Source organism: Nyctereutes procyonoides, unplaced genomic scaffold (assembly GCF_905146905.1).
Source record: "Nyctereutes procyonoides isolate TBG_1078 unplaced genomic scaffold, NYPRO_anot_genome, whole genome shotgun sequence".
NCBI lineage: Eukaryota > Metazoa > Chordata > Mammalia > Carnivora > Canidae > Nyctereutes > Nyctereutes procyonoides.
The window spans coordinates 9,587,429-9,614,515 of NW_026575132.1; the positions used below are offsets into that span (position 1 = coordinate 9,587,429).

A 27,087-nucleotide genomic window follows, 5' to 3' on the forward strand; every position below is an offset into this window, starting at 1 on the left:
TTTAATTATTTCATACATCACCTAAACAAGAAAGCAATTTCGTAACCAGAAATAGATAAACTGCATAAACAAACAACTCTCAAACTACCAAAGGGCTCTAAGGCTTACAAATAAGTAGAGTCATGGAAAATGTTACTTTTTCTGGAAAAGTTTTGCTTTATTTTGTAAAAAAGTAATGTTCTTACTATATTTACTCTCTCAAAGTAATGATAAGCACTGAGTAAAAAGTACCCTGCTTTATGAACTTATTTTTAATACACCGAAGGCATGCAGCCTCCTGAAGGTAGAAATATGGGATCCAATTATAAAACTTAACACGTAAGAGTAAACACATACAACTGAATAGTTGTGAAAAAATAGAGGATCGATCCAAATAGTTTGTTTAAAAATATTAAGTTCAAATTAAGTGGGGATTTTAGGCATAAAAATCTTACTGTATAATCAGAATGACTCCTCAGTGGTCATTCCTGAGAAACAAATAGTAACTTAATTAAAAGCTAACATTTAACTTCTTTCCCAAAGGGCTTTCAAAACTTCACTATTCAAATATTTTAACGATTCATTCGGAGGACATGTTATATAATTCTCATCCCAAGACATGTTCTTGTGATGTATAAATAAATCTGCCAGCAAAAAAAAAAAAAAAGTATGGAAAAAACAATCTGGGAAAAGAAAATAGTTCAACAGAGTCAGAGTCAAAGCTGTGGTCTTAAATTACTGTCTCCCCCCCCCCCCCCATTTCCTTTCACGAAGCCTTCTGAGACTGAAGGGAACCTGCAGGGCCTCACCTAGGTCCGCAGGTTCCCTCCAACCTTCCGGATACCACGCAGCCCAGAGGAGCCTCGGGGTCACCCAGTGTCACCAGGATGTGGGTGGCCTCGGGGTCACCCAGTGTCACCAGGCCGCAGATAGGCTCGGGTCACCCAATGTCACCAGGCCGCGGGTAGGCTCGGGGTCACCCAGTGTCACCAGGCCGCGGGTAGGCTCGGGTCACCCAGTGTCACCAGGCCGCGGGTAGGCTCGGGGTCACCCAGTGTCACCAGGCCGCGGGTAGGCTCGGGGTCACCCAGTGTCACCAGGCCGCGGGTAGGCTCGGGTCACCCAGTGTCACCAGGCCGCGGGTAGGCTCGGGGTCACCCAGTGTCACCAGGCCGCAGGCAGCCTCGGGGTCACCCAGTGTCACCAGGCCGCGGGTAGGCTCGGGGTCACCCAGTGTCACCAGGCCGCAGGTAGGCTCGGGTCACCCAGTGTCACCATGCCACGGGTTGCCTCAAGGTCACTCAGTGTCACCAGGCCACGGGCAGCCTCAGGGTCACCCAGGGTCACCCGGACGGCCTACCTAAGCCCACCCACCCTGGGCAGCGAGGAGGAACCTTACTGTAATCATTCAGCAACAAAGGGGACTTCTCTAGTGATTTTATTGTACTGTTTCGTTGCCTTAATACTAATCAACCATCCAAAAAAAATTAAAAAATTAAAAACCCGAAATTCAACTGTCCGGAGACAACCACGGCCAAGTTGGGGAAAGGAGGCGGGAAGGCAGGCCCGACGGGCGCCGCCTCCCTCTTCCCCTCCTAGAGGACGCGGTCGTCTTTCCCGCGACGCCGACGCCCGGAGAAACGCGAGGGGCTCCCTCCTGGCCCCGCCGCGGGGGGCGCTGGGGGGGGGGGGGCGCCCGGCCGCGTTCCGGTCAGTCGGCTGGGCCCTGGCCGTTTTCAGTCCGCGCGTGCGCGGCGGGGGCTCCCGGGGGCGACGGGGGCGACGGGGGCGGCGGGGGCGGCGGGGGCGGCGGGGCGGGCGCGGCGGCGCGCAGAGGAGTCCGCTTGAGCTTTATGACCCGCGGCCCCGCGGCCTTCGGCTCGGACGGCGGGACCTTGGCGGGAGGAGGGTGCGCGGCGCCGTTCTCGGCGTTCTGGGCGCCGGCGGCCCCGCGAGGAGCCGCGGCCTTGGGTGGCGCCCAGCGCGCAGCCGCCCTCGGGCCGGGAGGCTGCGGGGCGCAGGCCCGGCGCACCCGGACCGACGCCGAGTTCTTGACCTTGATCTGGGTGCTGGTGGAAGGGCCCAGGAATCTGACTGGCTTGGGCCCCGGCTTACAGTTCACACCGTCCTCCTCGTCTTCGCTGAACGCCACCAGCCGCCTGTGAACACAGAAGCAGGTCACGGTCAGCGTTACGGCCGGGCCTCTCGCGGAAACCTCGCCCCGGTTCGTCCTCCTCAGGGCAGCCTCGTTCTCCTCAGGAGTCGGGGTTGCGAGGTTCGGAGGGCGACGGGCCTGCCCCATCTCTCGCCCACCCAGGCCTACGGAAGACCGTCCTCTGCTGGAAGACAGACTGCGAGCACCCCCGTGTCCACACCAACGACGGGTTAGGACTCGGCCGTCACGCTAGGGCGCCCTCGCTGGGCCCCCGGGCATCCTCACGTGACCCAGAGGACAAGCCGGCAGGATCCCAACTGGCGGTTCCTTTCCCGCAGGACAAGTCTTAAGAGGTTTCCTGAGGAAATTTACTGAGCGTTTCACAGATAGATAAACTCCTTGAGAAATGCTGCTGCATATTCTCTCTCCTCTTGAAACGTCACAATCCCTATTAACAAAGGTTCTGGGGGCTAAAGTAAAGACATTCATTTAATCTTGATCCATATTGTTCCCACTAACTCTGTGATGCAGCATGTGGCAGCCCGTAAAATTAGCATTCTGTGACGCCAATTCTGGGAGCTGCGAGAATGGTCAAACCCGCGGTCTAAGCGTTGAATGCTTATTGAATTGGAGGTATTGGACAAACCTTCAAAGATTCCTGAATTGAGTTTGCCATTCGTTATAAAAAGTCTGAAGAAGGAGCAGTGTTGTTGGTTTTTTTAATTTAAAAAAAATTCTATTTATTTAAACAACAACAACAAAAAAAACCCCAAACCACCCTAGTTTACCCATTTTCTCCCTTTCCCCACCCCAACCCTGCCTCTGGCAACCACCTGTCAGTTCTATCTACCTGGATTTTTTTTTTTCCTTCCCTCCACATGTTACATCACATGGTACTTGTCAGTCTTTGACTTATTTCACTTAGCATAATGCCCTTAAGGTCCATCCATGTTGTCACAAACGGCAAGATTTCATTTTTATGGCTGAATAATATTCTACTGTGTGTGTGTGTGTGTGTGTGTGTGTGTATCTGTGTTATCCATTCATCCATTAGCTGACACTTGGGTTTTCCCATGTTGTAAATAATATTGCAATTAACGTGGGGGTGCATGTATCTTTTCAAGTTACTCTGCATTTTCACCCAGAAGTGAAATTGCTGGATCACACGGTAGTTGTACCTTCAACTTTTTGAAGAATCTCCATACTATTTTCTGTGGTGTCTGCACCAGTTTACATTCCCACCATAAGTGCGCCCTTTTCTCTATATCCTTGCCAACATTTGTTATCTCCTCTCTTTTTGAAAATAGCCATTCTAACATATCTGAAGTGATAGCTCATTGTGGTTTTGATTTGCATTTCCCTGATAATCGCTGATGTTGAGCATCTTTTCATGTACCTGTCGGCCATCTGTCTTCTTCAGAAAAATGTCTATTAAGATTTTCTGCTCATTTCTTTTAATCACTGTGGGGTTGTTTTGCTACTGAGTTGAGTTCTTCATGTATTTTAGATTTTAGCTCCTTATCAGATATACGATTTGCAAATATTTTCACCCATTCAGCAGATACTTTTTGATTTTGATGGTTTCCTTTGCTGTGTAGAAGTTATTTAGTTTGATACAGTCCCGCTTGTTTTTTTTTTTTTTTTTTTGCCTTTGTTGCTTTCGCTTTTAGTGTCAGATACAAAAAAAGTCATTGCTAAGACCTATGTCAAGGAACTTTTACTACCTCTGTTTTTTTTCCAGGAGTTTTATGATTTCAGATCTTGTGTTCAAGTCTTTAATCCACCTTGAGTTAATTTTTGTGTATGGTGCAAGATAGAGATCTAGTTGCATTCTTTTGCATGTGGATATCCAATTTTCCCAACACTGTGTATTAAAGAGACTGTCCTTTCCTCATTATATCTTCTTGGCTCCTTTTGTTGTAAATCAGTTGGCCATATATGTGTGGGTTTATTTCTGGGCTTTCCATTCTGTTCCTCTGATCTATGTATCCGGTTTTATGCCAATACCATACTTCTTTATAGTTTTGTAATATACAGTAGTCTGCCCTTATACACAGTTTCACTTTCTGTAGTTTACATTACCCAGAGTCAACCATGGTCTAGAAGTAGAAGATCCTCCTTCTATGACCAGAATGTTAGTTGTAGCCTAATGCTGTGTCACAATGTCTATGTCATTCGCTTCACTTCATCTCATCACAAAGGCATTTTATCATCTCACATAATCACAAGAAGAGTATAATACAATAAGATATTTTGAGAGACAGATCACATTCACATAATGTTTATAGTATATTGTTATAACTGTTCTATTTTATTGTCAGTTATTGCTATTAATCTCTTACTATGCCTAATTTATAAACTAAGCTTTATCACAGGTATGCACGTATAGGAAAAAACACAGCACATATACAGTTCAGTACTATCCGTGGTTTCAGGCATCCACTGGCGAGTCTTGGAGTTTATCCCCTATGGAAAAGGGGGGGATACAATGCTAGTTTGAAATCAGGAGCCATGAGTTTCTAGCTTTGTCAAATCTTCTTTCTCAGAATTGCTTTGGCTGTTCAGGATCTTTTGTGGTTCCATACAAATTTGAGGATTGTTTGTATTATTCCCATAAAAAATGCCTTTGGAATTTTGATAGAGATTGCACTAAATCTGTACATTGCTCTGGGTAGTATGGGCATTTTTACAATATTAATTCTTCCAATCCTGGATGACAGACTATCTCTTCATTTATTTATGTTTTCTTCAATTTCTTTCAGTTCTTATAGTTTTAATATACAGGTCTTTCACCTTCTTGGTTAAATTTATTCCTATTTTATTCTTTTTGACACAATTGTAAATGGGATTGCTTTCTTAATTTCTCTTTGATAGTTTATCATTTGTGTATAGAAACAAAGATTTTCATGTATTAATTTTGTATCCTGCAAATTTACTTATTAGTTCTAACAGTTTTGATGAAGTTTTAAGGTTTTCTAGATATACTATCATGCCAACTGCAAATAGTGCCAGTTTTACTTCTTCCTTTCTAATTTGGATGCCTTTTATTTCTTTTTCTTGCCAAATGCTCTGGCTAGAACTTCTAGTAGTAAGTTCAAGAAAAGTGGTGAGAGTGGGCTTCCTTGTCTTGTTCCTGATCTTAGAGGAAAAGCTATTAGCTTTTCACCATTGAGTATGTTGCTAGCTGTGGGCTTGTTATATGTGGCCTTTATTATATTGAAGTGTAATCCCTCTATTCCCATTTTGTTGAGAGTTTTTATCATAAACTGTTGTTGAATTTTGTCAAATACTTTTTCTGTATCTGTTGAGATGATCATATGATTTTTGATATATCAAAACCGTCTGATAAATTTGTTTCAGTTCATGATGGTGAGGTAGGAAAATCTTGAATTTATCTCCTCCCATGGATACACTGAGTCTACATCTACATATGGAAAAATTTCCTCTTAAAAAATAAAATTCTAAAGAATAGCTGAGTGACAACTACACGTCATTGGCCGAATGAAGGAAATAAAGATTAGAGCAGAAGTAAATAAAGACTATAAAGACAATAGAAAAGATCAATGTAACTAAGAGCTGGTTCTTTAAAAAGATAAACAAAATTGACCAACCTTTAGCTAGACTCCAAAGAAAAAAGAGAGAGGACTCAAATAAACAAAATCAGAAATGACGAGATGTTACAACTGATACCATAGAGATACAAAGGCTCATACGAGCTTACTATGAATAATTAATTACACACCAACAAATTGGACAACCTAGAAGAGATGGATAAATTTCTAAGGGATTAAGAGATACAAACTTCTAGTTATAAAATAAGTAAGTCATGGGAATGAAAAGTATAGCATAGGGAATATAGTCAATAATTAATATAATATTGTATGTGACAAATGGTAACTACATTTAGTATGGTGAGCAATGCATAATGTAGAGAATTGTTGATTTACTATGTTGTACACCTGAAACTAATATAACATTGTATGTCAACTATACTTCAATGGTTTTTTAAAAAGGAAATAAATAATTTTTTAAAAGTCCTAGAAACATACAACATATTAAGACTGATTCATGATGAAACTGACCACCTGAACAGACTCATTACTAGTAAGGAGGCTGAATTAGTAATCCAAAAGCTCCCAGGGCACCTGGCTGGCTCAGTCAGTGGAGCATGTGCCTCCTGATCTTGAGGTCATGAGTTCAAGCCCCACACAGGGCCTAGAGCTTACTTTAAAAAAAAACAAAAACAAAAAGCAAAAATAAAAACCTCCCAACAAACAAAAGTGCAGGACCAGATAGTTTCACTGGTAAATTCTACCAAACATTTGAAGGAGATTTAATACCAATCCTTCTCAAACTCTTCCAAACAATAGAAGATGAGGGAACTCTTACAAACTCTTTTTATGAGGCCAGGATAACCCTGATACCAAAACCAGATAAAAATGCCACAAGAAAAGTAAATTACAGGCCAATATCCCTAGTGAACATAAATACAATATACTCAACAAAATATTAGCAAACCATATTCCACACAATACATTAAAAGGATCCTACACCATGATCGAGTAGGATTTAATCCAGAGATGCAAGGATGGTTCAGCATCTATGAACTAGTCTATGTGATATACCACATTAACAAAATGAAGGAATAGTCACAGGGAGTATTATTCGGAATGACCTTAAAGCTGTCAAACAACCACTGCTGAAACACTGCCTGCTCCTACTGCTTGCATCAGTTTCACTTCACGAAGATCATGTCCTGACCAGGAAGTGTAACAGCAATCCCCCAAGTCCTCTCTCTTTCATCAGCACTGATGTGTATTCAGAGGCTAATAAATATACCATAATGAACTTTGATCCTGGAAATAGGATCATAATGGCATGGTGATCTGAAAACTGACGTGTAGTAGAGAATGCAAATATAATACATTCAAGCCTAAAACTACTGAACTAAATTTTCTTAAGTGAATCAAATGATTCTTTGGGACCTCATGGTTGCCTCTAAATCATCATTATCATGATCTTATCCATGAATCAAAAATAAAACCCCGATGTTCATAGCAGCAATGTCCACAATAGCCAAATTGTGGAAGGAGCTTCGGTGTCCATCGAAAGATGAATGGATAAAGAAGATGTGGTTTATGAATACAATGGAATATTCCTCAGCCATTAGAAATGACAAATACCCACCATTTGCTTCAACATGGATGGAACTGGAGGGTATTATGCTGAGTGAAATGAGTCAATTGGAGAAGGACAAACATTATATGTTCTCATTCATTTGGGGAATATAAATAATAGTGAAAGGGAATATAAGGGAAGGGAAAAGAAATGGGTAGGAAATATCAGAAAGGGAGACAGAACATAAAGACTCCTAACTCTGGGAAACGAACTAGGGGTGGTGGAAGGGGAGGAGGGCGGGGGTGTGGGGGTGAATGTGTGACAGGCACTGAGGTGGGCACTTGACGGGATGAGCACTGGGTGTTATTCTGTATGTTGGCTAATTGAACACCAATAAAAAATAAATTTATTATTAAAAAATATGTTAAAAAAATAAAAAATAAAACCCCAGAGGAAAGACATACAGAGAAGAATCTCCTTAAAACCATTCCGGTTTGTTTTATTTTCTGTCCACATCTTCCACTAGACTCTTGACCAAGGTTTCTCAACCTTAGCATTATTGCCATTTATGGTGGGATTAAATCTTTGTTGTAGGGGCTGCCCGGTACATTCTAAGATGTTTAGCAGCATTCCTGGCCTCTACTTACTAGGTGCCAGTAGCATCTCCCACTCCACAGAGTCTCTAAATATTGCCAAATCCCCCCTATAAGACAAAACTGCCCCCAGTTTTGTCTTATAGACAAAACCACTGCTCTAGACCCAAACAATATTTGCTAACTCAAAATGCAAAATAAATAATGATAGTAAAAAAGGGCCTTTAAGAAAAAAGATCTGTTTTAACAAGAGATAATGAACTACTAAAAACTAAACAAAACTCTGCATTTCTGTGGAAGATCCAAAGGGAGAGAAAAAAAGAAAGCAATCAGAGATTCCATAGGGGCATTGAATCAAATTCTAGAACAGATGACCAAGAAATCAGAACATCTGAAAACCATGAATAATACCCAGACAATGAAAAACAAATATGATCTTAAATGTACTTAAAGTACAGTGAAAAGCACAGATGTGGAGTGAACTATCTAATAATTCCATAGAATAAATGAAATGTCATCAAATAAAAATGCTATTTGTGGCAACAGAAGGAGAAAAGAATTCAGAATAAGTCACAGGAAATTCCAAATATTAAGTCTAATAAGTAAGTTTTTGACTACTGCCAATAAAGCCTAGGATTTCACTTTTATAGGGAAAAATACCAGAGCATACACTGTGTCCACTAGTATTCTTAAAATCACACTCTCCCAAAAAGAACATACTATAACTCAACTCTAGAGAATTATTTCCAGTTTTTACATAGTTTTGAATTTATCATGACTTACCTTTTGGTGGTAATGCAGAAAACTTACCTGGGTGATTAATAAGTTTAGTAAGGTCAAGAACTATTATTCATTTCCCTAATAAAGGCAGTAAAGATACAGGTCACATTAAGAAAACAAAAAACAGTATCAACACAGCACAGATAACCTCTTCCGAACTGGGGCCATGTGACGGAGGCTTCCAAGTAAAGGCCGCTCCTCCAGAGTCCAACATTCTATCAGCTCATGAGGCACCCGCCAGTAGCTAACACCTGGAAGATCGAAAGGCATAATTAAGAGAGCCACTGTCCGCTGCAAATGGTTCACCAGGCAGAAAGAGTTTGAAGTTCATGCCTCCTACTTGAAGAAGGTAGGGTGCTCAGGAAGCGTTCCCATGAAGCGCCGAGGTAATCGGGGCACAGCTCATAACCCAGGTCTAGGAATACGCTGGCTACCAGCCCCAGCTCCACCACTGATAATCGGCAGGTCGTTAAATGGGTCCTGGGCAGATGAGTGTGTGCTGGCTGAAGGCACAGGTTCTGGAGTCAAGACTCCCTGGGTCTGAATGTCACTTCTATCATGCACTAATCATGCGACCTTGGGAAAGTTACTTAACTTTTCCATGCCTTAATTTTTTCATCTGTGAAATGAGAGTAATAGTACATAGGTTTTTTGTGATGATTAAATGAGTAAATTAATGCAAAATGCTTAGTATATGGCCTGGCATTTAAACAATATGTGTGTGTGTGTGTGTGTGTCTATATGTCTATATATATATATATATTTATATTTATAGGTGTCTTTATTTTATAATAATATACTAATATTATAAATTGTAGTGTTGACAGTAGTGTAAGGATTGCACACTGAGGGTTCTAACTCCCACCCTGTCCACCTCACTGGGTTGCAGTAATCATCAAATCAGGGAAATTTTGTGAACCACCCTGTAAGGGCAACCAGTATATAAATATGAGCTGTCACTACCCTACAAGCATCTTTTCAAACAAGAATAGTCTGAGTTAAATGTTAGGCCAAGACTGTGGTCAAACTTATTTTCATTTTTAAATCGTAAGTTTCTGAATGAAAGTTGGAAATATATTTTTATGAACTTTGAAAACATCATGCTGAGTGAAAAAGCCAAACACAAAAGGTCAGATATTGTATGATTCTGATTACATGAAATATCCAGAAGAGGCAAATGCATTGATACACAAAACAAACTGGTGGTTGCCAGAGGCTGAAGAGAGAAGAGAATGGGGAGTAACAATTACAGGTACTGGCTTTCCTTCTGGGTGATGAAAATGTTTTGCAACTAGAGATGGTAGTTATATAACATTGTTAAAGGAGTAAATGTCACTAAAGTGTATACTTTAATTCTATGTTATACGAATTTCACCTCAGTTTTTAAAAAAAGAGAATGATAAAAAATTATATGTAGATGCATTTAAAAAGGCTTTAAAAATGATGTTGAATAAAACCCTTTTTAAAAAGGAGCTTTGAAGTCCCAGGAGTGGATATGGTGTCCTGGTTTGTTTGTTTTTTTAAAGATTTATTTATTTATGAGAGAGAGAATATGAGCAGGAGGGGCAGAGGGAGAGGGTAGAGAATCTCAAGCAGACTCTACACACCAAGTGTGAAGCCCAGTGCAGGTCTTGATCCCACAACCCAGAGATCATGACCTGAGCCAAAACCAAGAGTTGGATGCTCAACTGACTATGCCACCCAGGTGTCCCTGGTGTCTTGTTTTTTAATCATTAAAGATTTAGTAATAAATATTAACCAATTTAGCAAGCTGGGCATATAAATTATTATATATAATAGATATGTCCAATATTCACAGAAGCCTATGAGACATGCTACAGAAACATTCCCAAATCTAATCCATTAAGACTTTTTAAAAGTCAGGTATATATAATTTACATAAAATAAAATCCACCCTTTTAAAGTACTCAGCTCATTGAGTTTTGATGAATGTATACAGTCAAGTAATCATAGCCACAGTCAAGACAGCGAACATTTCTATCACCCCAAAAAGTTCCCTCTGCAATTAATGCCCTCCCCTTCATTCCCTAGTTTTGCCTTTTTAGGGGTGGCATGTAAGTGGAATCATATAGTATACAGCCTTTTGCGTCTGGCTTCCTTAGCATGATGCTTTGAAGATTCATCCATGTTGATATACACATTAATGATCATTTCTTCTTATTGTTGAGTAGTATTCCATTATATGGATAGATCACAATTTACTTTAAAAACTTCTACTTTTTTCCTGCCTATAAAGTAATTCACTTTCATTGTGCAAAACACTGATAATATAGAAAAGTATATATTAAAAAAATAACTTCTAATCCTAAAAGTAGGAATCATGGTTCATGACATTTTGATGAATCTGATTCCAGTCTTTTTCTTATTAACATGACAGACACATAACTGAAAACAATTCACATTTCATTTTGTTTCCTACTTTTGATCACTCCATAATAGCTTATTTTATCATGGGCATTCATCCATGTAAAAAAATATTCATAATAATTTTAATAGCGATAGCTCAACTATATCCCATAGATGTACCAATATGCATTTAATCCTCTATTACAGATATTGATATTGTTTTTATTTTTATTCTATTATGAATAATGCTTAGCTGAACACTGTTCATAAGCCTTTGTCTGTATTTGATTATAACCTTAAGGTAGGTACCTAGAAGTACAATTAGTGGGTCAAAGAATATGAACAATTCTGATGTAATTGATATATAATGATAAATTATTTCCCAATAAAGTATTATTAATTTTTACTCCTGCCAAGAATTCATGAGAGATCTTTATTAATCTAGTATAAAAAGAGAAGCCTCATCTAATATGTATTTCATTGATAAATAATGAGTTTGAACCTCTTGCCACATGTTTATCTCCTTTCCTGGAAATTCTGGGGTCATGAATCTTGCACATTTATTTACAAGAGGGGTTGAGCTGATTTTCTAATCAACTTAAATCATAAATCCTCTCTATTTTAAGGATATTCTTTGTCCAGGTAACATAACGTATTTATCTAAGTTTTTACTAGCCTTTTAATTTTATTTATACTTTTTTGTTTTAAATATATTAAATATCACATAATAAAATTTATTCATCTTTGTCTTTATGATTTATTTCTCAGTTAAGAAATCAATTATTTGCTTACGTTTCATTATAGTTTATTATAGCTTCATTTTTCATCCATAAATTCACCTGAAATTATTTTTGATAAATGACGTGAAGTTAAAGTTCTGTTTTCTCCAAGGATATTTCTCAACTACTTATTAAATCATCTATCTTTTTATATTGGTATTTAATACTCCTTTATCACATAGTATTTTTATTCTTATAACTTCATTGGGGTTTACTTCTGATCTCTGCATCTATTCTTGTACCAGAAACATCTGGTTCTTGTTATTACATGTAGTTCTTGTTATCCATATGTAGTATTTTTACTATCACACAGTTAGACTCATTCCTCTAACGACGTCTACTTCCCAACATGTTCTTGGTGATTTCACTGGCTTATTCTATCAAATGTATTTTAGAATCACGTCCTCAAGATTCCCAAAGAGCTCCACTGATATTTTGATAGGAATTGTATTAAACCTATAACTTAATCTGAGAAGAACTGATGTCTTTACATGAAAAATATAAAATATATTTGGTATATTTCACCATAATCTTTGTGTCTTCTTTGTTTTTATAGCTGGATAGATGAACTGATGAATGGATAAGTATATTTCAACAGTTTTCTTCACAAAAGACTCAAGCATTTGATAGGTCAGTCCTAGTTATCTTGTTGTTCATTGCTATTGTGAATGGGATTTCCCCCTAAAATTTCTAACTAATCTATCATAAGTAAGCTGGTCTTTGTTTACTTATATTGTACCCAGCCAGTCTGGTCTATTAAACTCCTCATTTAAAATACCTTTGGTTGGTTCCTTTGGGTTTCCTAAAAAGGCACACTGTCCACAAACAATAATTGCCTTCTTCCTTCCAATAATTCTTTCTCTTACTTCTGTTTCCTGTCTGATGGCTTTCCACAGGCCTTCCAGAATTGTGTTAAGTACCACTGATACTTCATTACGTGTTCTCTAAAAAGTTAACATCAGTCTTATGCTCTGTAAGCCAGTAGTCTCAGCTCCCCGCTTCAGCTTCCTGAGTCCGTGGAGAAAGAAGCCCCGCCAGGGCCCTCCTGAAGCCTCCTGGGCAGACTGCCAGTCCAGAGGCACAAGAGGAAACACAGAGAACACCAAGGGGGTTTGTTCCTCAATTTAAGCCTAAGTGCCTCAAAGTCAATTAAATCTAAAATTAAAAAGCTTAAAGAGAACAGCACTTTTTCCTATCTGTTTGCAGGGTATGTAGAAAAAAATAAAGGAGGAAAAGTGAGGCAGACAAAGCTGAGGAAAGGAAGGGCTGGTACTAGCACCCTGCCTGAAAGAGAAACAGGTGATGGGAGAGCTTTTAAAAGCCTCTTCCTCTCCTTTTACTCAATCTTATGTTGCTTGCAGTGTCTGTCTCTACCAGCTTTTAAGATCATTTGAGGACCAATATGTGTCCTATTTAACTGTGGATCCAACCTTAGAACTTCTTATAGTGTTTGCACCTAATAGACACTCAATACATACTTGTTAATTAAGAAAAAAATAGGCATAGGGACACCTGAGTGGCTCAGCAGTTGAGCATCTGCCTTCAGCCCAGGGCCTGATCCTGGAGACCCGGGATCAAGTCCCACATTGAGCTCCCTGCTGGAGCCTGCTTCTCCCTCTGCCTGTATCTCTGCCTCTCTCTCTCTCTCTCTCTCTCTCTCTCTCTCTCTCTCTCTCATAAATAAATAAATAAATAAAAATCTTAAAAAGAAAAAAATAGGCATAGAACAGTAACTCTTTGTGATCCTTAAGCAAGTGTCATGGCCTCTCTGAGACTCAGTTTTCTCATCAATAAAATGGTACATAGTATCCAGAATTGTTTTAAGACTAAGAGGTACAGAATGTAAACTTCTTATCACACTGGATACTAAATAGCATTATTATTATCAAATAATATAAGCAGTTAATAAAAATGGTCAAATTTCAAAGTGTGCATTTAAAGATGATGTTTCCTAAGCATTCTTCAGACATCTTCTGTGGCATTATTTTCATTTTTAAAATTTTTCCTTTTTTTTTTTTTTTTCAAGATCTTCCTTTTAAGTAATATCTACCTAACATGGGGCTTGAACACTCAACCCCAATATCGGGAGTCACACATTAATTAAATCTAAGATTAAATTTATCCATATGTAGTATTTAGTAGCTCTGGCAGGCACCCCTCCTTTTTTCTTTTGATTATACATTGTATGCTTAATTTAAAGGTATACTTCCTAGGAACAGTGCTAGGTCTATAGTAGATGCTAAATAAACCCTTTTTAAACTGAACTAATTTAGCACAACTAACATGCTGAAATTATAAACCATTTTTCAGGTTACTAGGTTATGAACTATTAGTAATATCTAGCAACTCGGGAGTCTAACCATTTTTTAAAGATTTATTTATTTCAGAGAGAGAGAGCAGGGGGAAGGGCAGACGGAGAGGGAGAGAGTGTCCCAAGCAGACTCTGTGCTAAGTGCACAGCCTGACGCAGGGCTAGGTCTCATGACCCTGAGATCACGACCTGAGCTCAAACCAAGAGTCGGACACTTAACCAACCTAGCCACCCAGGCACACCAAGAGGTCTAAGATTTTTAAGCAAACTGCCTCAGTCAATGATACTATGAGGTGATAAACATACAAAGAAATACCTGACCTATAGAAATACTTTCTCAAAAAAAGAAATGCAGCATTTGAGCTTATTTTGTTTTATTAAGGAAAAGTCTACCTTATGCCATGAAATAAAAGAATTGTACTATACCTTTTCCTTCCCAGGCATCAAAGGCATCCATCATTTTCTTCAGTTCAGCTACTGAATAATAGCTCCAAATATACTGAACATTATTTCCCGCCTCTCTAGAAATATTGCAAAAGGTGATTAAAACATACTACCTAAGTATTAATGTGTGTATAGACACATACACACACACACACACACACACACACACAGCTAACAGATACTCACCAAGTACTTGTTAAATTAAGGGGAAAAATATGTTGTTATTGAATAGCTGTTCTTCTGTGACCCTTCCTTAAGCACATAGAGAATATACTATATATTATATACTATGAGTATACTATACTATACTCATGCTAACCTGTATTTCATCTCTTTTTACTGTGGTAAAGTACTTGTTAATTCTGCAATACAGACTGTGCAGACAAATCAACAAATCTTTAAGAATAAGTTTTCTAAAAAAAAATTACCTAACCCCAGGAAAATTTTTAAAGGATTCACCTTTGGCTAAAACTTTCATAGCATTATGCCAGGCACTCATATATCTTATTTAAACATCCTGTAAATAATTCAGAAAACTATGACATATTTAATACCTACTAAGCAAGTTCATGTGGTCATTCATCAGTCACTAATATGTGACCCAATCCAAACACCCAGAGAATTTAAAAACAACAACAACAACAACAAAAATCCAACCCAGAACAGCTAAGTGAATTGACCAATGTTAAGTAAGTTTACAGAAAAAATATTAAGAGAATAACCCTTAAGAATTTGACATGTTAAGAACAGAATTTTAAGGCTGGGAGGGACCAAGGAAGTCTTTATCATTTCTCAGAACAGGACACCAAGGCACAGGCCTGTCCTGGGTCACTCAGAAGGCCTGCCGACTTCTAAGCAGTGCTTCTGCTACTGGACTGTAGTCCAGGGGAGACAGCCAGGGAGGTGGCTTTGCTCTCCTTTCTTTCCTTTTTTTAATAAAGCCTCTCAGGGGATTCTGATGCCCAGCAGAGAGGCAATCTACTAGACCACTGTGGATGTCCTATAGCTTACATATATGTGAAATGGTCTTAATTACAATCTCTTCATGAAGCAAGCCTGTCTTGACAGCCGTGAAAGCTCACGCTGCTCGCCAGGTGTTGACGATCTTTTCTAGTCAACCACGTACTCCATTCAGTTAACACCTCTTACTAGAGACCAAGACTTTATTTTGTTCCTTTTCATATTCAAATATGAACATACCTTTTAAAAATGCTTTTACTGTGAATTCTTCCTCCCAGCTGCTTATCAATAGCATCTGTTCCATCAGTTTTTGTGGAATATACACCAATAATTCTACTCTCACAGCTTGCACCAGATGTATTAAGATAGTGGAGAACCCAAACTGTTGGTTTATTGCAAACTAAACCATATGAATCACAGAAGTCTGTTAAAGCCTGAAGCAAAAAAAAATATACAAAATTTGAATTTAATTCTGGAGGAAAGTAAAAATGAATCTGCTCTATTACTTTCATGTAAAGCTGCAATTTCAGTTGGTCATAAAGGAAATAAAAAGATCATAAATTTCAGCCTAGTCTTTATGCCTTGAAAAACCAAACATGCTTTTGTTGAATATGCGGTGGGGGTGCGGCAAATCACAAAAAGCACCACCCAAAAACCCAACACCTTTTCATGTATAGAACCTTTTTCCACAGAGAAATTGTACTTTCCTCCCTCCCCCTTTAGCCTCACTAGCAACATCACTTTTAATTTTAAAATCTTTGTAATGACTAAAAATTAGACCTTTTAAACTTTATTTCCTCCCCAATTTCCCATTTGACTCAATCTCCCTTTCACCTTCTACTCATTAAGACCCATGGTTGATGCTTATTTTTAACTCCAAGGCCAATCAAGAATTAACCAGATTAATGTGTTCTTTTCCACTGAAAGATATGAATATAGGAACTCAAACTGCGGCTTTTATCTACCATTCATTCATTCATATGAATATTAAGAAACTACTAATGTGGTAAGCAGTGTCCAAAGTCCTGGACACAGAGTCCCAATCCTCCTTAAGTTTATAGCCAATGTAAAACACAGAGAGACAATACCCCTCAGCACACAGTATAAGTGCTACCAGGTGAGCTTATGATGTGCCAAGGGACACACAATAGTAGGGCTTCACCCAGTGGAGTGGCAAGGGCCTTCCCCAGGAGAAACAGTACTATTCCTGAGAATGCCCTGAGGACCGGCACTTGTATCTGCTTTATTTGGTATGCCAATTTCCTGGAATAGTGCCTGACACAAAGGAAATGCTTAAAATTTACTGACTCGGTAAATGAAAACAGGACCCTAACATGTCTTACATTTTCATTTAATATTGCTATCTAACTATATGTTGTATTTCTTTGTGTCCCACACAGTCCCTAAGGCAGTGCTCTATACACCAAAAACATGTGAGATAAGTATGTGTTGGTTGACATAGGGAACATACACATGCTATGTCCCTTTTGCATACAAATCAGAAATAAAAGACTATAGAGTTGAGACTTCAGAAGATGAAATGTTAACCTACCCCAACTTTCTAGTTTGGCTCATTTAGCCTCATTCTGCAGATAGATGTGGCAAATAACACCAAAGAACTGTCCAATGACTCAATTTCTAAATAACTTCAGTAGCAGAACCCATACAACCAATGCAAATTCCATGTGGTTGACTAGAAGGGGATCTGGAACCAAATCAACTTTCTCTTCATGCTACACTAATAACCATACCCTCAGCTTCCTCTCCTAAGCCAATGTCCAAATCAAACCAATTCAGATCAGTTGTTACTATTATTAATTATCTAGAAAAAATATTTTCCTTTGAGATCCCCACAGGTGCTAAAGGCAAGTATAATACTTAACAGTAAGACAGAAACAAGTAATGAAGCTTTTCAAGTCATATAAAACTCTTTAAAATGTGATTTAAAGGAAGAGCATCTTGGGCAGCCCGGGTGGCTCAGCAGTTTAGCACCGCCTTCAGCCCAGGGCCTGATCCTGGAGACCCGGGATCGAGTCCCACATCGGGTTCCCTGCATGGAGCCTGTTTCTCCCTCTGCCTATGCCTCTGCCTCTCTCTGTGTGTCTCATGATAAATAAATAAAATTTTTAAAAAATAATAAAAATAAAAAAAAATAAAGGAAGAGCATCTTAAGAAAAGATTGATCTCAAAGTGAATTAAACAAACCAATTACTAAGTTTTCACTTGGTAACAAACTGCTACACTCACTAAATCAGGTAGGAGATTTTATACAATCTTTTACTTATCATGACCATTCTTTTTGTCCTTTCAGTAAATAAAATAATACCACTATATGCTTACATACTACAGTATTGCTGTTAATTTACGAAGAACCTAAAAAGCAGAATATTTCTATTAAAAAGCCATCAAAAAGATATTAAATCTTCAATGAGAAATAAACACTCCATAAACCTCTGAGTGGCAATGTAATATACTTTCCTAGGAAGAACACAGAATTTTGGCTTTAAAAAAATTAGTAGTAATTCAGAAAAGTGTCTTCCAAGGTTAGGAAAAGTAAAACTTTCTCTAGTTTGGTTTATGTGACAACACAGGCTATGCAAAATAACACACATTGCTTTGTGTATAAAAATGTATATATATGTATACATATATATTTTTTAAAACTTAAAAAAATGCCAAGACCTTTTTAAGTTCTATATTTGACCTTAAAGAATATGTCTCCATTTCATTGGCCAAGTGGTCGGACAGGCTGTATGGATAAGGGATGCCAAAATAATCAGCCTCTTCCTGCAGAGCAATTCGGGTTTGCTCATCTGTGGGAATGTGAACTTCTCCGTGAAGATAATCCAAAAGGTATTTAAATAGATGTCCATCGCGGTCAATCACACAAGCCCCTAGAAAACATTCAGTTAAAAAAATGAGTGCATAGATACATATGACCATGGATAAAATCATCAAACTAAAATCAGGCTGAAGACCTCTGCAATTAGAAATGTTTCTTTCTCATAAGAGAGTTAATAGCTACTGTTCAAAAGGGTTTAGTCAAATTTGGTGATCCTCTGTTTTCTCACCTACCACATAGGAAAATGTATCCCAAGGTCCATCTGGGATTTTGGATGCAATGACTGTATTCCCTGCTATGGCCATTCAAAAGCCACAGAGACCCCAGATGGCTTCTGAAATGTAAGCTTACCCCCAACCCCAGCCCTGCCCAGCCAGGGGACACATACGGAGTTCATCCCTAATGAGGGCATGCCCGTTAATAAGTCATGTTCATCTGTAAGTCAACCTGTAGTTTCACTGACAAATAAACCCAGGGCTCGGCTCCTAATGCTACACTGGTACTACTTTATGACCAAAGGTTTTCTTAGACAATTTAGCAGAGTTGGTGTGGGGTTACTCAATAATTCCTTTTCTCCCTCGATTAGCTTAGGATACAAGGGATTAAGAAGTTAAAGCTTGGAGATAGAGAAAAACCTCAATCCCTGCTTATCATCTTTTCACCAGCCACCTTCCTGCCCACATGGCCACCAAGCCCTGGGCGCCAGCCGTTGGTGTTTTCCATTCATTCAACTGCCTGTCAGCTGGCAAAGCACTCTCTCAAAGCCCAGGGTTACTAACAGCCCCTCGTGCTCAGGACTCCTCACTCTCTCTCTTCTGACACAGAAGCAAGAGTGGGTTCTCTGAGCCCCAGAACAGTGCAGGTGTGCAAAATGCCTTACTCGAGTTGCTGAGGTTTCTCTACAACCAGTCGTAGGTTCAGTAAACACCAGAGCACTCCAAGCAGGGAGAGCAGCCCAGGTCCCTACCCTTGTGTTTTAGTTTTTTCTGGAACACCAATTTTCAGTCCCCTACCACCAGGTGACCGATGGTACACTGCACTAACATTTTCTCATCTGTACACATCAGCCCACACAAGGCTACCAGCCAGATTAGGTGGCAAGTCTAACACCAGTTCTACACTGCCGGTGACTGCCCTATGAACAAAGAAGGCGGCTGCTCTCTCCAGAGAAATCGAGGTTTTAACTTGAAGAACACAGAGAGAAGCCTCAATACCTTTCCCCACAGAGTTGCACGACTGTAACAGTTTTCCAGATATAATCAACCCCCGTTCTGAGGTCATGGTAGGCCTTTACACACAGACGTCTTTTTGTCACTTTTTAGTGACAGCATCGCAGATTCTGGAAACTGGCATTTCATTTCTCCCCGTATTTAATAAATCTCCAAACAGCTTTAATGGTTTCAATAATTAGCATACTAGTCGAATATATTCTACTGTAATTAGGAAAACCGAAGGGAATTTAAACTAGACTATTTTAGTGAATATTTATGATCATGCTTACAGACTTTAGATATTTACCCGATTCATCTGTTTTTAGAGGGAAACGACCACTGAACATAGATGCCAGCATCGAGTCTTTAAAGCGGCACAAGGACTCACGTCTGGCTGTGTAAATACAGCCACCAACGTTCAGTCGAAGAATATCTAACACCTTTTCTTCTGCCTCGTGACCTTCCATCGCTCCCAGCAACACCTGAATTTTTGCCTTCAAACACTCTCAGAAACTGCACAATAGCAGTGGTCCTGGTCCACCTCTGTAAAAACAAAGAACCATCACTGCTGACACCGCCAACAATACACTAAGTAGATAATAAAACAAACATATTTCAATGTGACTCAAAATAAATTTCTCAGCACTGACAATATTGAAGGACTTTATGTAATATGAAAGAAGTTTGAGATACCAGCTGAGAAGCTGGACAACTTTGGCTCTGAGTATTCGTAAATGCTAAACCCTCACCAACCAAATCATAGCTACTGAAATGACTGTTTAAAGAATCAAACAAAATAATGCATTGTCACCTATAAGGCAGAGGTGAGGTTAGCTTAGGTTCTTTGATCCTCCCATGTCTTTACAGTAAGCCTGAGGGAGCTGTCTAGACTGCAGAGGGGTCAGCACGTACCTCGGGATTAGGCTGCTGGGCTCTACTGCCTACGAGGTGGGGCAAATTACTCTCCTCTGCCTGCTTCCTCATCTGTAAGATGGAGCCAGGGATGGTGCCCACCTCAAAGGACTATCAGAGGAATAACCGCAGAACATAAAAAATGCATCTAGAACAGTCTCTGGCTCAGGGACAGTCCTCCATACATGACAAATATTGTCTTTAAGGATATAAATTTCACCATAAGGTGTATACTGAGGGATCGATACTGGCCCTGGGGATTTCAGGAAACGTAAGAGCAGAAATTATGAACAATGGTGATTGTAGTTCCTAAGTTAGGAAACTAAGGAGTGTGTAATTTAGCAACTGAGGTCACAATTTGATGTATACCAGTAGCCAGACTGGTCCAGACAAGCGACTGATAACAACCCTAAATCATCCGGCTTCTCCATTCTAAAATGGCTGAAGCTTTAAAGAAGTTTTAAGGACTTGATCCCTTAAGCCATTCCAGGAGCTGGATGAACCCCAGGTGACCGTGGGGTTTCTACGGAACCTAAAACAATGCTGGGAAGAAAGAGGCGCAGACACGCTCCCTGATGTCACTGCGTATTTCATAGCAAATGTCAAATGGCTGCCAAGAGGCTCGATTATATCCATGGCAACTCATTTTTACTATGTGATCAACTAGCATCCTTTTGTAGACGCTCCAATTTAGCGGGTCTCCAATGAATTGGGGACAGGAGGCCAGTGGTGTCTGATGAAAACAATGTGTGTCAAACATGCTCGGTGGACAGAGACCCTTATGGACCAACGGTCCAGCTTTCAAGGAGCACTTGTCGACGGGACTTCTTTTGCTGCCTACAAGTCCTAGGAGCAGCCGGGCGACGATCCATGTGAGAGAACGGCCTCTGACCGTGGGGTGCAACTGGCTCTCGCTGCCCCAGGTAGCAGCTTCCTGAAATCCATCTATTCTTCAAAGCCACAGGCAGGTGTCACTACTGGCGTGACCTTCCCAGGGACCACCTCCCACCCCCTCCAGTTAGAATCTGTGCACAGTCCACCGAATATACTTCATAATCGCTCTTAATAATTCCCATTTACTCGGTGCTTATGCAGGAGACACTTGGCAGCAATTATCTTATTAAAGCCCTACTGGATAGGACTGACTGTCCCTACCGACAGACGAGGAGAAAGCGAGCGATGGGAGCAGGGTCCACACTCGGGCTGCCCCGCTGGTACGTGGTCAGCAGGGCCAGCTGCACCCCAGCTGCCTACTTCTGCATCCCTAATTCTCCCGACCTGGGCGCTTCACCCGCCAAGCACCTGTCCACCTGGAGGCTTCTTGTCGACGACAGGAGCACAGCAGCAGCCTGAGTACAGGGATGAGGAGGGACCCCGCCTAAGTCAGCTTCTCCTACGGCAGAGAACCATCCGTCACCGTTCCGAGGCCCCAGCCTGGGGGCACCCCACTTAGACCCCCTGCTGTGTCGGAAGCGCCCTGCCCCCTGGGAGGTGCCCCCCCATGCGGCTCCGTGACCACCTGCACCAAAACCATCAGAGTCGCTTGCTGCAAATTCAGATTCCCGGGCCGCAGCACGGTCGGGTTCAGAAAGTCCCACACGGGGTGGGAAGTCCGCCCGCGGACCCCACTTGGAGAAACGCTGCTCAAGGGGCTCGCACTCCTCCCGCGAGGCGGCGAAAGCGGAGGGGCCGCGACCCCAGAAAGCCCCGCCGGGGTCTCCCCGCTGCCCGGGGACCCCGAGTCGGCCCGGAGCCCGAGGCTGCAGCCCGGGGCGCCCGTGATGCCGGCGCGATCCGGGCCCTTCCCCGGGGCGCCCACCCGGCGCCTCCCGGGCCCGCGGCCCACCCGGCGCCCCGGTCCTCGGCAGGGGCGGGGCCGGGTAGGCGGCCTCCCCGACTGACCTGCGGCCCGCCCGGCCCTCGGCGCGGCCGCCGGACGCCGCGGGGCCCGACGCGGAAGTGAGGGCCTCCTCCGCTGCCCGGCAACTCGTGCAGCAGCGCGGCCCCGGCGGCGCCCCCCTGCGGCCCGGCCCGGCGGCGGCTACGGCCGGAAAGACGGAGGCCCCGCCCCCGGACACGCCCTCTGGACACGCCCTCTCCGCCCCCGGGCTGGCCCCGCCCCGCCCCTGGGCTGGTCCCGGACACGTCCCGGACGCTCCCCGGGCTGGCCCCGCCCCGGACACGCCCCGCCCCGGGCTGACCCCGCCCCCGGACACGCCCCACCCTGCCCCGGGCTGGCCCCGCCCGGGCTGGCCCCAGCCCCGGACACGCCCCGTTCTGCCCGGGCTGGCCCCGCCCCGCCCCTCCGGCCGCGTCGGCCTGCGGGCGGTGGGGGCGGCAGCGGGAGCGCTCGGTTCCTGCCGGAGAGGCCGAGACCGGCCGGAGACAGGCCGCTGGGCCCCAGGGGAACGTCGTGTCCGCCGAGAGGCCCCATTACCCCGAGGCTGCGATTGCTCGGGGGTCACTTGGGTGGTAAGAGTTAGGAAGAGCTCCGTCCTCTCACTCCCAGGTGAGGACCCTTCGCTCCAAGCCGGGCTGCTCGGTGCCGAGGTTTAGGAACGCGCCGCACGCTCTTGGCTAAGCCGATTCGGGGGGTGTTTGTAGTTTGCGCAGCTGTTGTTTAATTTAGTCTGTTGTACTGCCCCATATTTTATTCCCATCACAGCAAGGAAAATTGAGGCAGGAGCGAACAGTGAACACTGATGTCCATCTGACGTGCTGAGCCGTTTACATGACTTTAATTTTAGCCCAACAACAACCCCAAAAGAGTTCTTCCAGCAGCACCCTGCCTTGTGCAAAAGACTTTTCTAGGTATTTCAAGATGAATAAAACATAGATCTGTTTTCAGGGTACTTTCCTAGAGTCAATAATAATTGGTTCCCAGTTCCTCTGTCTGGGTCTTGGAAGGGAATAAACCAATAAGACCTACTATGCCCACCTACTGCCTCAGGTAGTAGTGGGAAGATTGGAGAGTGGGAAGATTGATTCCTCCTACAAATTGCGCATTAGCTGTGGACCAGGCACTAGGAGTGAAGGACTGCACGAGACAATCAAGGCCCCTGACCCATAGCACTCACATTCTGGTGCAGTGGTCAGAACACCTTTTCTGGGTGTGCCTGGCTGACTCAGTCATTAGAGCATGTGACTCTTCCTCTTGCAATTGTGATTCCAGTTCCATGTTGCGGGTACAGGTTACTTAATAAATAAAGGTTTAGAAAACAAAACCTTTCCTGTAAATATTTAGGCTTTGTGGGCCACATACAACTACTCAACTTTGCTGTTACGGTGTTAAAGCAGCCGTAGATAACACATAAATGAGAATGACTGTGTTCCAACTGTACTTGCGCAGACTGGAATTTGAATTTCACATAATTTTCATGTGTTGTGAAATAGTCTTTAAATTTTTTTACAACACTTAAATATGTAAAAACCATTCTTAGATCATGGGCCACACGAAACAGTTGGCTGTCTGGCCATAATTTACCTGCTCCTGTTCAAGTTGGAGAAACAGACACTAAGCTAAGTAAGTAGTTACAGATAGTGGTAACTACTTGCAGGGAAATAGGATAATGTTGGGTGGAGATATGGCTGGGGTGGAGCAGGCCCTGCTGATGAGGAGACATTTAAGTTGAACACTAAGGATGAGAATGAGCCCACCTGCCGTGATGGGGGAAGAGTAATTTATACAGAAGACTGAGCAAGCAGAGAGAGCCCAAGGCAGGAAAGGATTTGACAATTTGTTGGAAGAGAAGGGACATTAGTATGGCTGGAGCTTGGTGAGTGTGAGGGCATGGAGGAAGATGATATGAGATGAAGCTAAAAAGATGGGCAGAAGCCAGGTTTTAAAGCATCTGTGGCAATTGTGGGAGTTTAAATTTTACTCTAGGCATAATGGAAAACCATCGAAAGGTTTTCAGCAGGGAAGTGGCATGATCGATTTACTATTTAAAAAAAAAAAATCACTCTGGCTACTGTGATGAGAATGGATTGGAGAATAGACAACCGTTGCAGTAATCCAGGGGAGAAATGGCACAGCTTCTACTCAGTGATGATGGCAATAGAGAGAAGTGGATGGCTGCAAGAGATATATTTAGGAAACAGAAATAACAAAATTGCTGACAGTTCAGCTGTGGTATATTAGTTCAGGTTCTTTGAGAAACAGATTGTAAGGTCAGATTAGACATGTGAAAGACGTATTGGGGAAGACATCCGTGAGGGAAAAACAGGGAGGGCTGAAGAGGACTGGGGAAAACCTGTAGACTGATGCTGATTCAACTCTCATGGAGGACAGGAAAAAAAATGGGTAGAAAAAGTTGTGGGGATATGTATAACGTATATAAACACACATACATACAAAGATGTTAAGTATCTTTTCATGTATCTGTTGGCTATCTGTCACCCATTTTTTAATTGGATTTTTTTTTTTTTTGGTGTTGAGTAGTAGAAATTCTTTATATATTTCGGATATCAACCCCTTATCAGATACATCATTTGCAAATATCTTCTCCCACTCAGTAAGCTGCCTCTTCATGTTGTTAATGGTTTCCTTTGCTGCACAAAAGCTTTTGATTTTGGTATAGTCCTAGTAATTTGTTTTTGCCTTTGTTTCCCTTGCTTGAGGAGTCGTATCCAGAAACATGTTTTTAAGGTAGATGTCCAAGAGATTACTGCCTATGTTTTCTTCTAGGAGTTTTATGGTTTCAAGTCTTGCAGTTAGGTTTTTAAACCATTTTTTAGTTTATTTTTGTGTATGATGTAAGAAAGTGGCTCAATTTCACTCTTTTGCATGTAGCTGTCCAGTTTCCCCAACACCATGTATTGAAGAGGCTATCTTTTCCACACAGTATATTCTTGTCATAGATTAATTGAGCATATGGGCATGGGTTTATTTCTAGGCTCTCTATTCCTCCTATTGATCTATATGTCTACTTTTGTGCCATTACCATGCTGTTTTGATTATTGCTTTGTAGTATATCTTGAAATCTGGAATTTGTGATACCTCCAGCTTTATTCTTCTTTATCGAGAAGCTTGAGAAATAGCTTTAGCTATTTAAGGCCTTTTGTGGTTCCACACAAATTTTAGGATTATTTGTTCTAATTCTGTGAAAAATGCTATTGGTATTCTGATAGCGATTGTGTTGAATTTGTAGATTGCTTTAGGTAGTATGGACACTCTAACAATTTTAATTCTTCGAATCCATGAATATGGCATATCCTTCTATTTATGTCATCTTCAATTTCTTTCTCCAGTGTCATATAGTTTTCATAGTATAGGTCTCTAACCTCCTTGGTTAAATTTATTTTTAGGTATTTTGTTCTTGTTGCTGCAATTATAAATGGTATGATGTAAAATAATATATTATTTTATTAATTTCTCTTTCTGCTACTTCACTATTGTAGAGACACACAACAAATTTCTACGTATTAATGTTGTATCCTACAACTTTACTGACCTCATTTATCAGTTCTAATAATTTTTTGGGTGAAGTGTCTAGAGTTTTCCACATATATGATATCATCTCCATCTGTGAATAGTTACAGCTTTACTTCTTCACCAATTTGGATGCCTTTTGGATGTCTGGTTGCTGCAGCTAGGACTTGGCATACTGTGTTGAGTAAAAGTGGTGAGGGCAGATACTCTTTTCTTACCAGAAAACATCATACTTGATTTCAAGGTTTCAGAGATATTACATTACAGTGACTATAATGCCAAGGCTCCAGGCTGAGACGGAGTGGAAGAAAAGCTAATGGAGGTAAGCAGTTTAAGGAATGATTATTTTTAGATGAATTATCCCCATAAGTAATAAAGTCAACAAGAGTGGGAAGAAAGATGAAACAGAAGATAATGTCATCAATAATGGATAATTAGAAGAACCTTAGAGGGGTACATTGAAGAGACAATGAGAGACACTATATCCACATGGCACACAGTTCAGATTAGCTAGGACTAGAGAAAGGAAGGAGGAAAAAGTGTTTAACAGTAACAAGAGAAGACACCAACCCACTTCACCTCCTGACCCTGATGTATGCAGGGAATGGAAGGAAAAGCAGTCACTACTTGAGAGGGCTGCAGAGGAAGCATACCCTCTCAGAACAGACAAGTTTCAATTTAAAAAAAAAAGAAAAAAGATGAGAGAAATTATGGTAACATTTAAAAAGGGAATTCTAAGAGGCTCATTGGAAATGTTTAAGAGGAATGAGAAGAGTTGAGGATGGATTCAGACTAGTGGACATAGTAGCAATACAAGAATGGGAGCCCATTTGGCAGTAGACAACTTATGGGGGTGATTAACATAAACGGGGATCTGAGCCAGGATGGGGACAGTCCTAATGGTCTATTAGTGCAAGATTCAACCAAAGCCCATATTCTTAGCTCAACAGCATTGGGGTGACCCTATGCTCTGGCTGTTCTCCATTGTGTGGTAGACTGAATAGAGGGGAAGGTCTTATAAGGAGGCCAAGCTTCCAGAAAGCCCTTAACTGACTATATTCTCTACCACCTCTCCCGGAAGGATAATCCCAGCTCTGATGCACAAGAGCTTGACGGGTAGGAAAAGAGGAAGCACCATACAAATCAAAGCCTGAATCAGAGACCTGATCAGACTTAAGACTACTCTTCTCTTCTGACTCTTCCTG

At 41.5% G+C, this 27,087-nt stretch overlaps 2 protein-coding genes across 4 annotated transcripts in view; one reads left to right on the forward strand and one right to left on the reverse strand.

Moving 5' to 3' along the window:
- Nucleotides 1–1,400: 1,400 nt before the first annotated feature.
- KCTD18 (potassium channel tetramerization domain containing 18) lies at nucleotides 1,401–22,483 on the reverse strand. Of its 3 annotated transcripts, XM_055345465.1 has the most exons (8): nucleotides 22,354–22,483; nucleotides 21,754–21,844; nucleotides 19,847–20,082; nucleotides 18,169–18,380; nucleotides 15,727–15,920; nucleotides 14,509–14,603; nucleotides 8,774–8,876; nucleotides 1,401–2,138 (listed from the first exon to the last, which is right to left on the reverse strand). In XM_055345465.1, the coding sequence occupies exons 3-8, from the start codon at nucleotides 20,004–20,006 to the stop codon at nucleotides 1,691–1,693; spliced, it is 1,212 nt and encodes a 403-aa protein (XP_055201440.1). In that variant the 5' UTR covers nucleotides 20,007–20,082; nucleotides 21,754–21,844; nucleotides 22,354–22,483; the 3' UTR covers nucleotides 1,401–1,690. The 3 variants fall into 3 exon arrangements, with proteins under 3 accessions (XP_055201440.1, XP_055201441.1, XP_055201442.1); XM_055345466.1 differs by lacking the exon at nucleotides 21,754–21,844; XM_055345467.1 differs by lacking the exons at nucleotides 21,754–21,844; nucleotides 22,354–22,483 and adding an exon at nucleotides 21,607–21,626.
- Nucleotides 22,484–22,827: 344 nt separating this feature from the next.
- SGO2 (shugoshin 2) overlaps nucleotides 22,828–27,087 on the forward strand; it is a 61,895-nt gene continuing 57,635 nt past the window's right edge. Inside the window, exon 1 of the mRNA XM_055345472.1 lies at nucleotides 22,828–22,960. The gene's annotated coding sequence lies outside the window, so the exon portion shown is untranslated. The remainder of the gene's footprint in view (nucleotides 22,961–27,087) is intronic.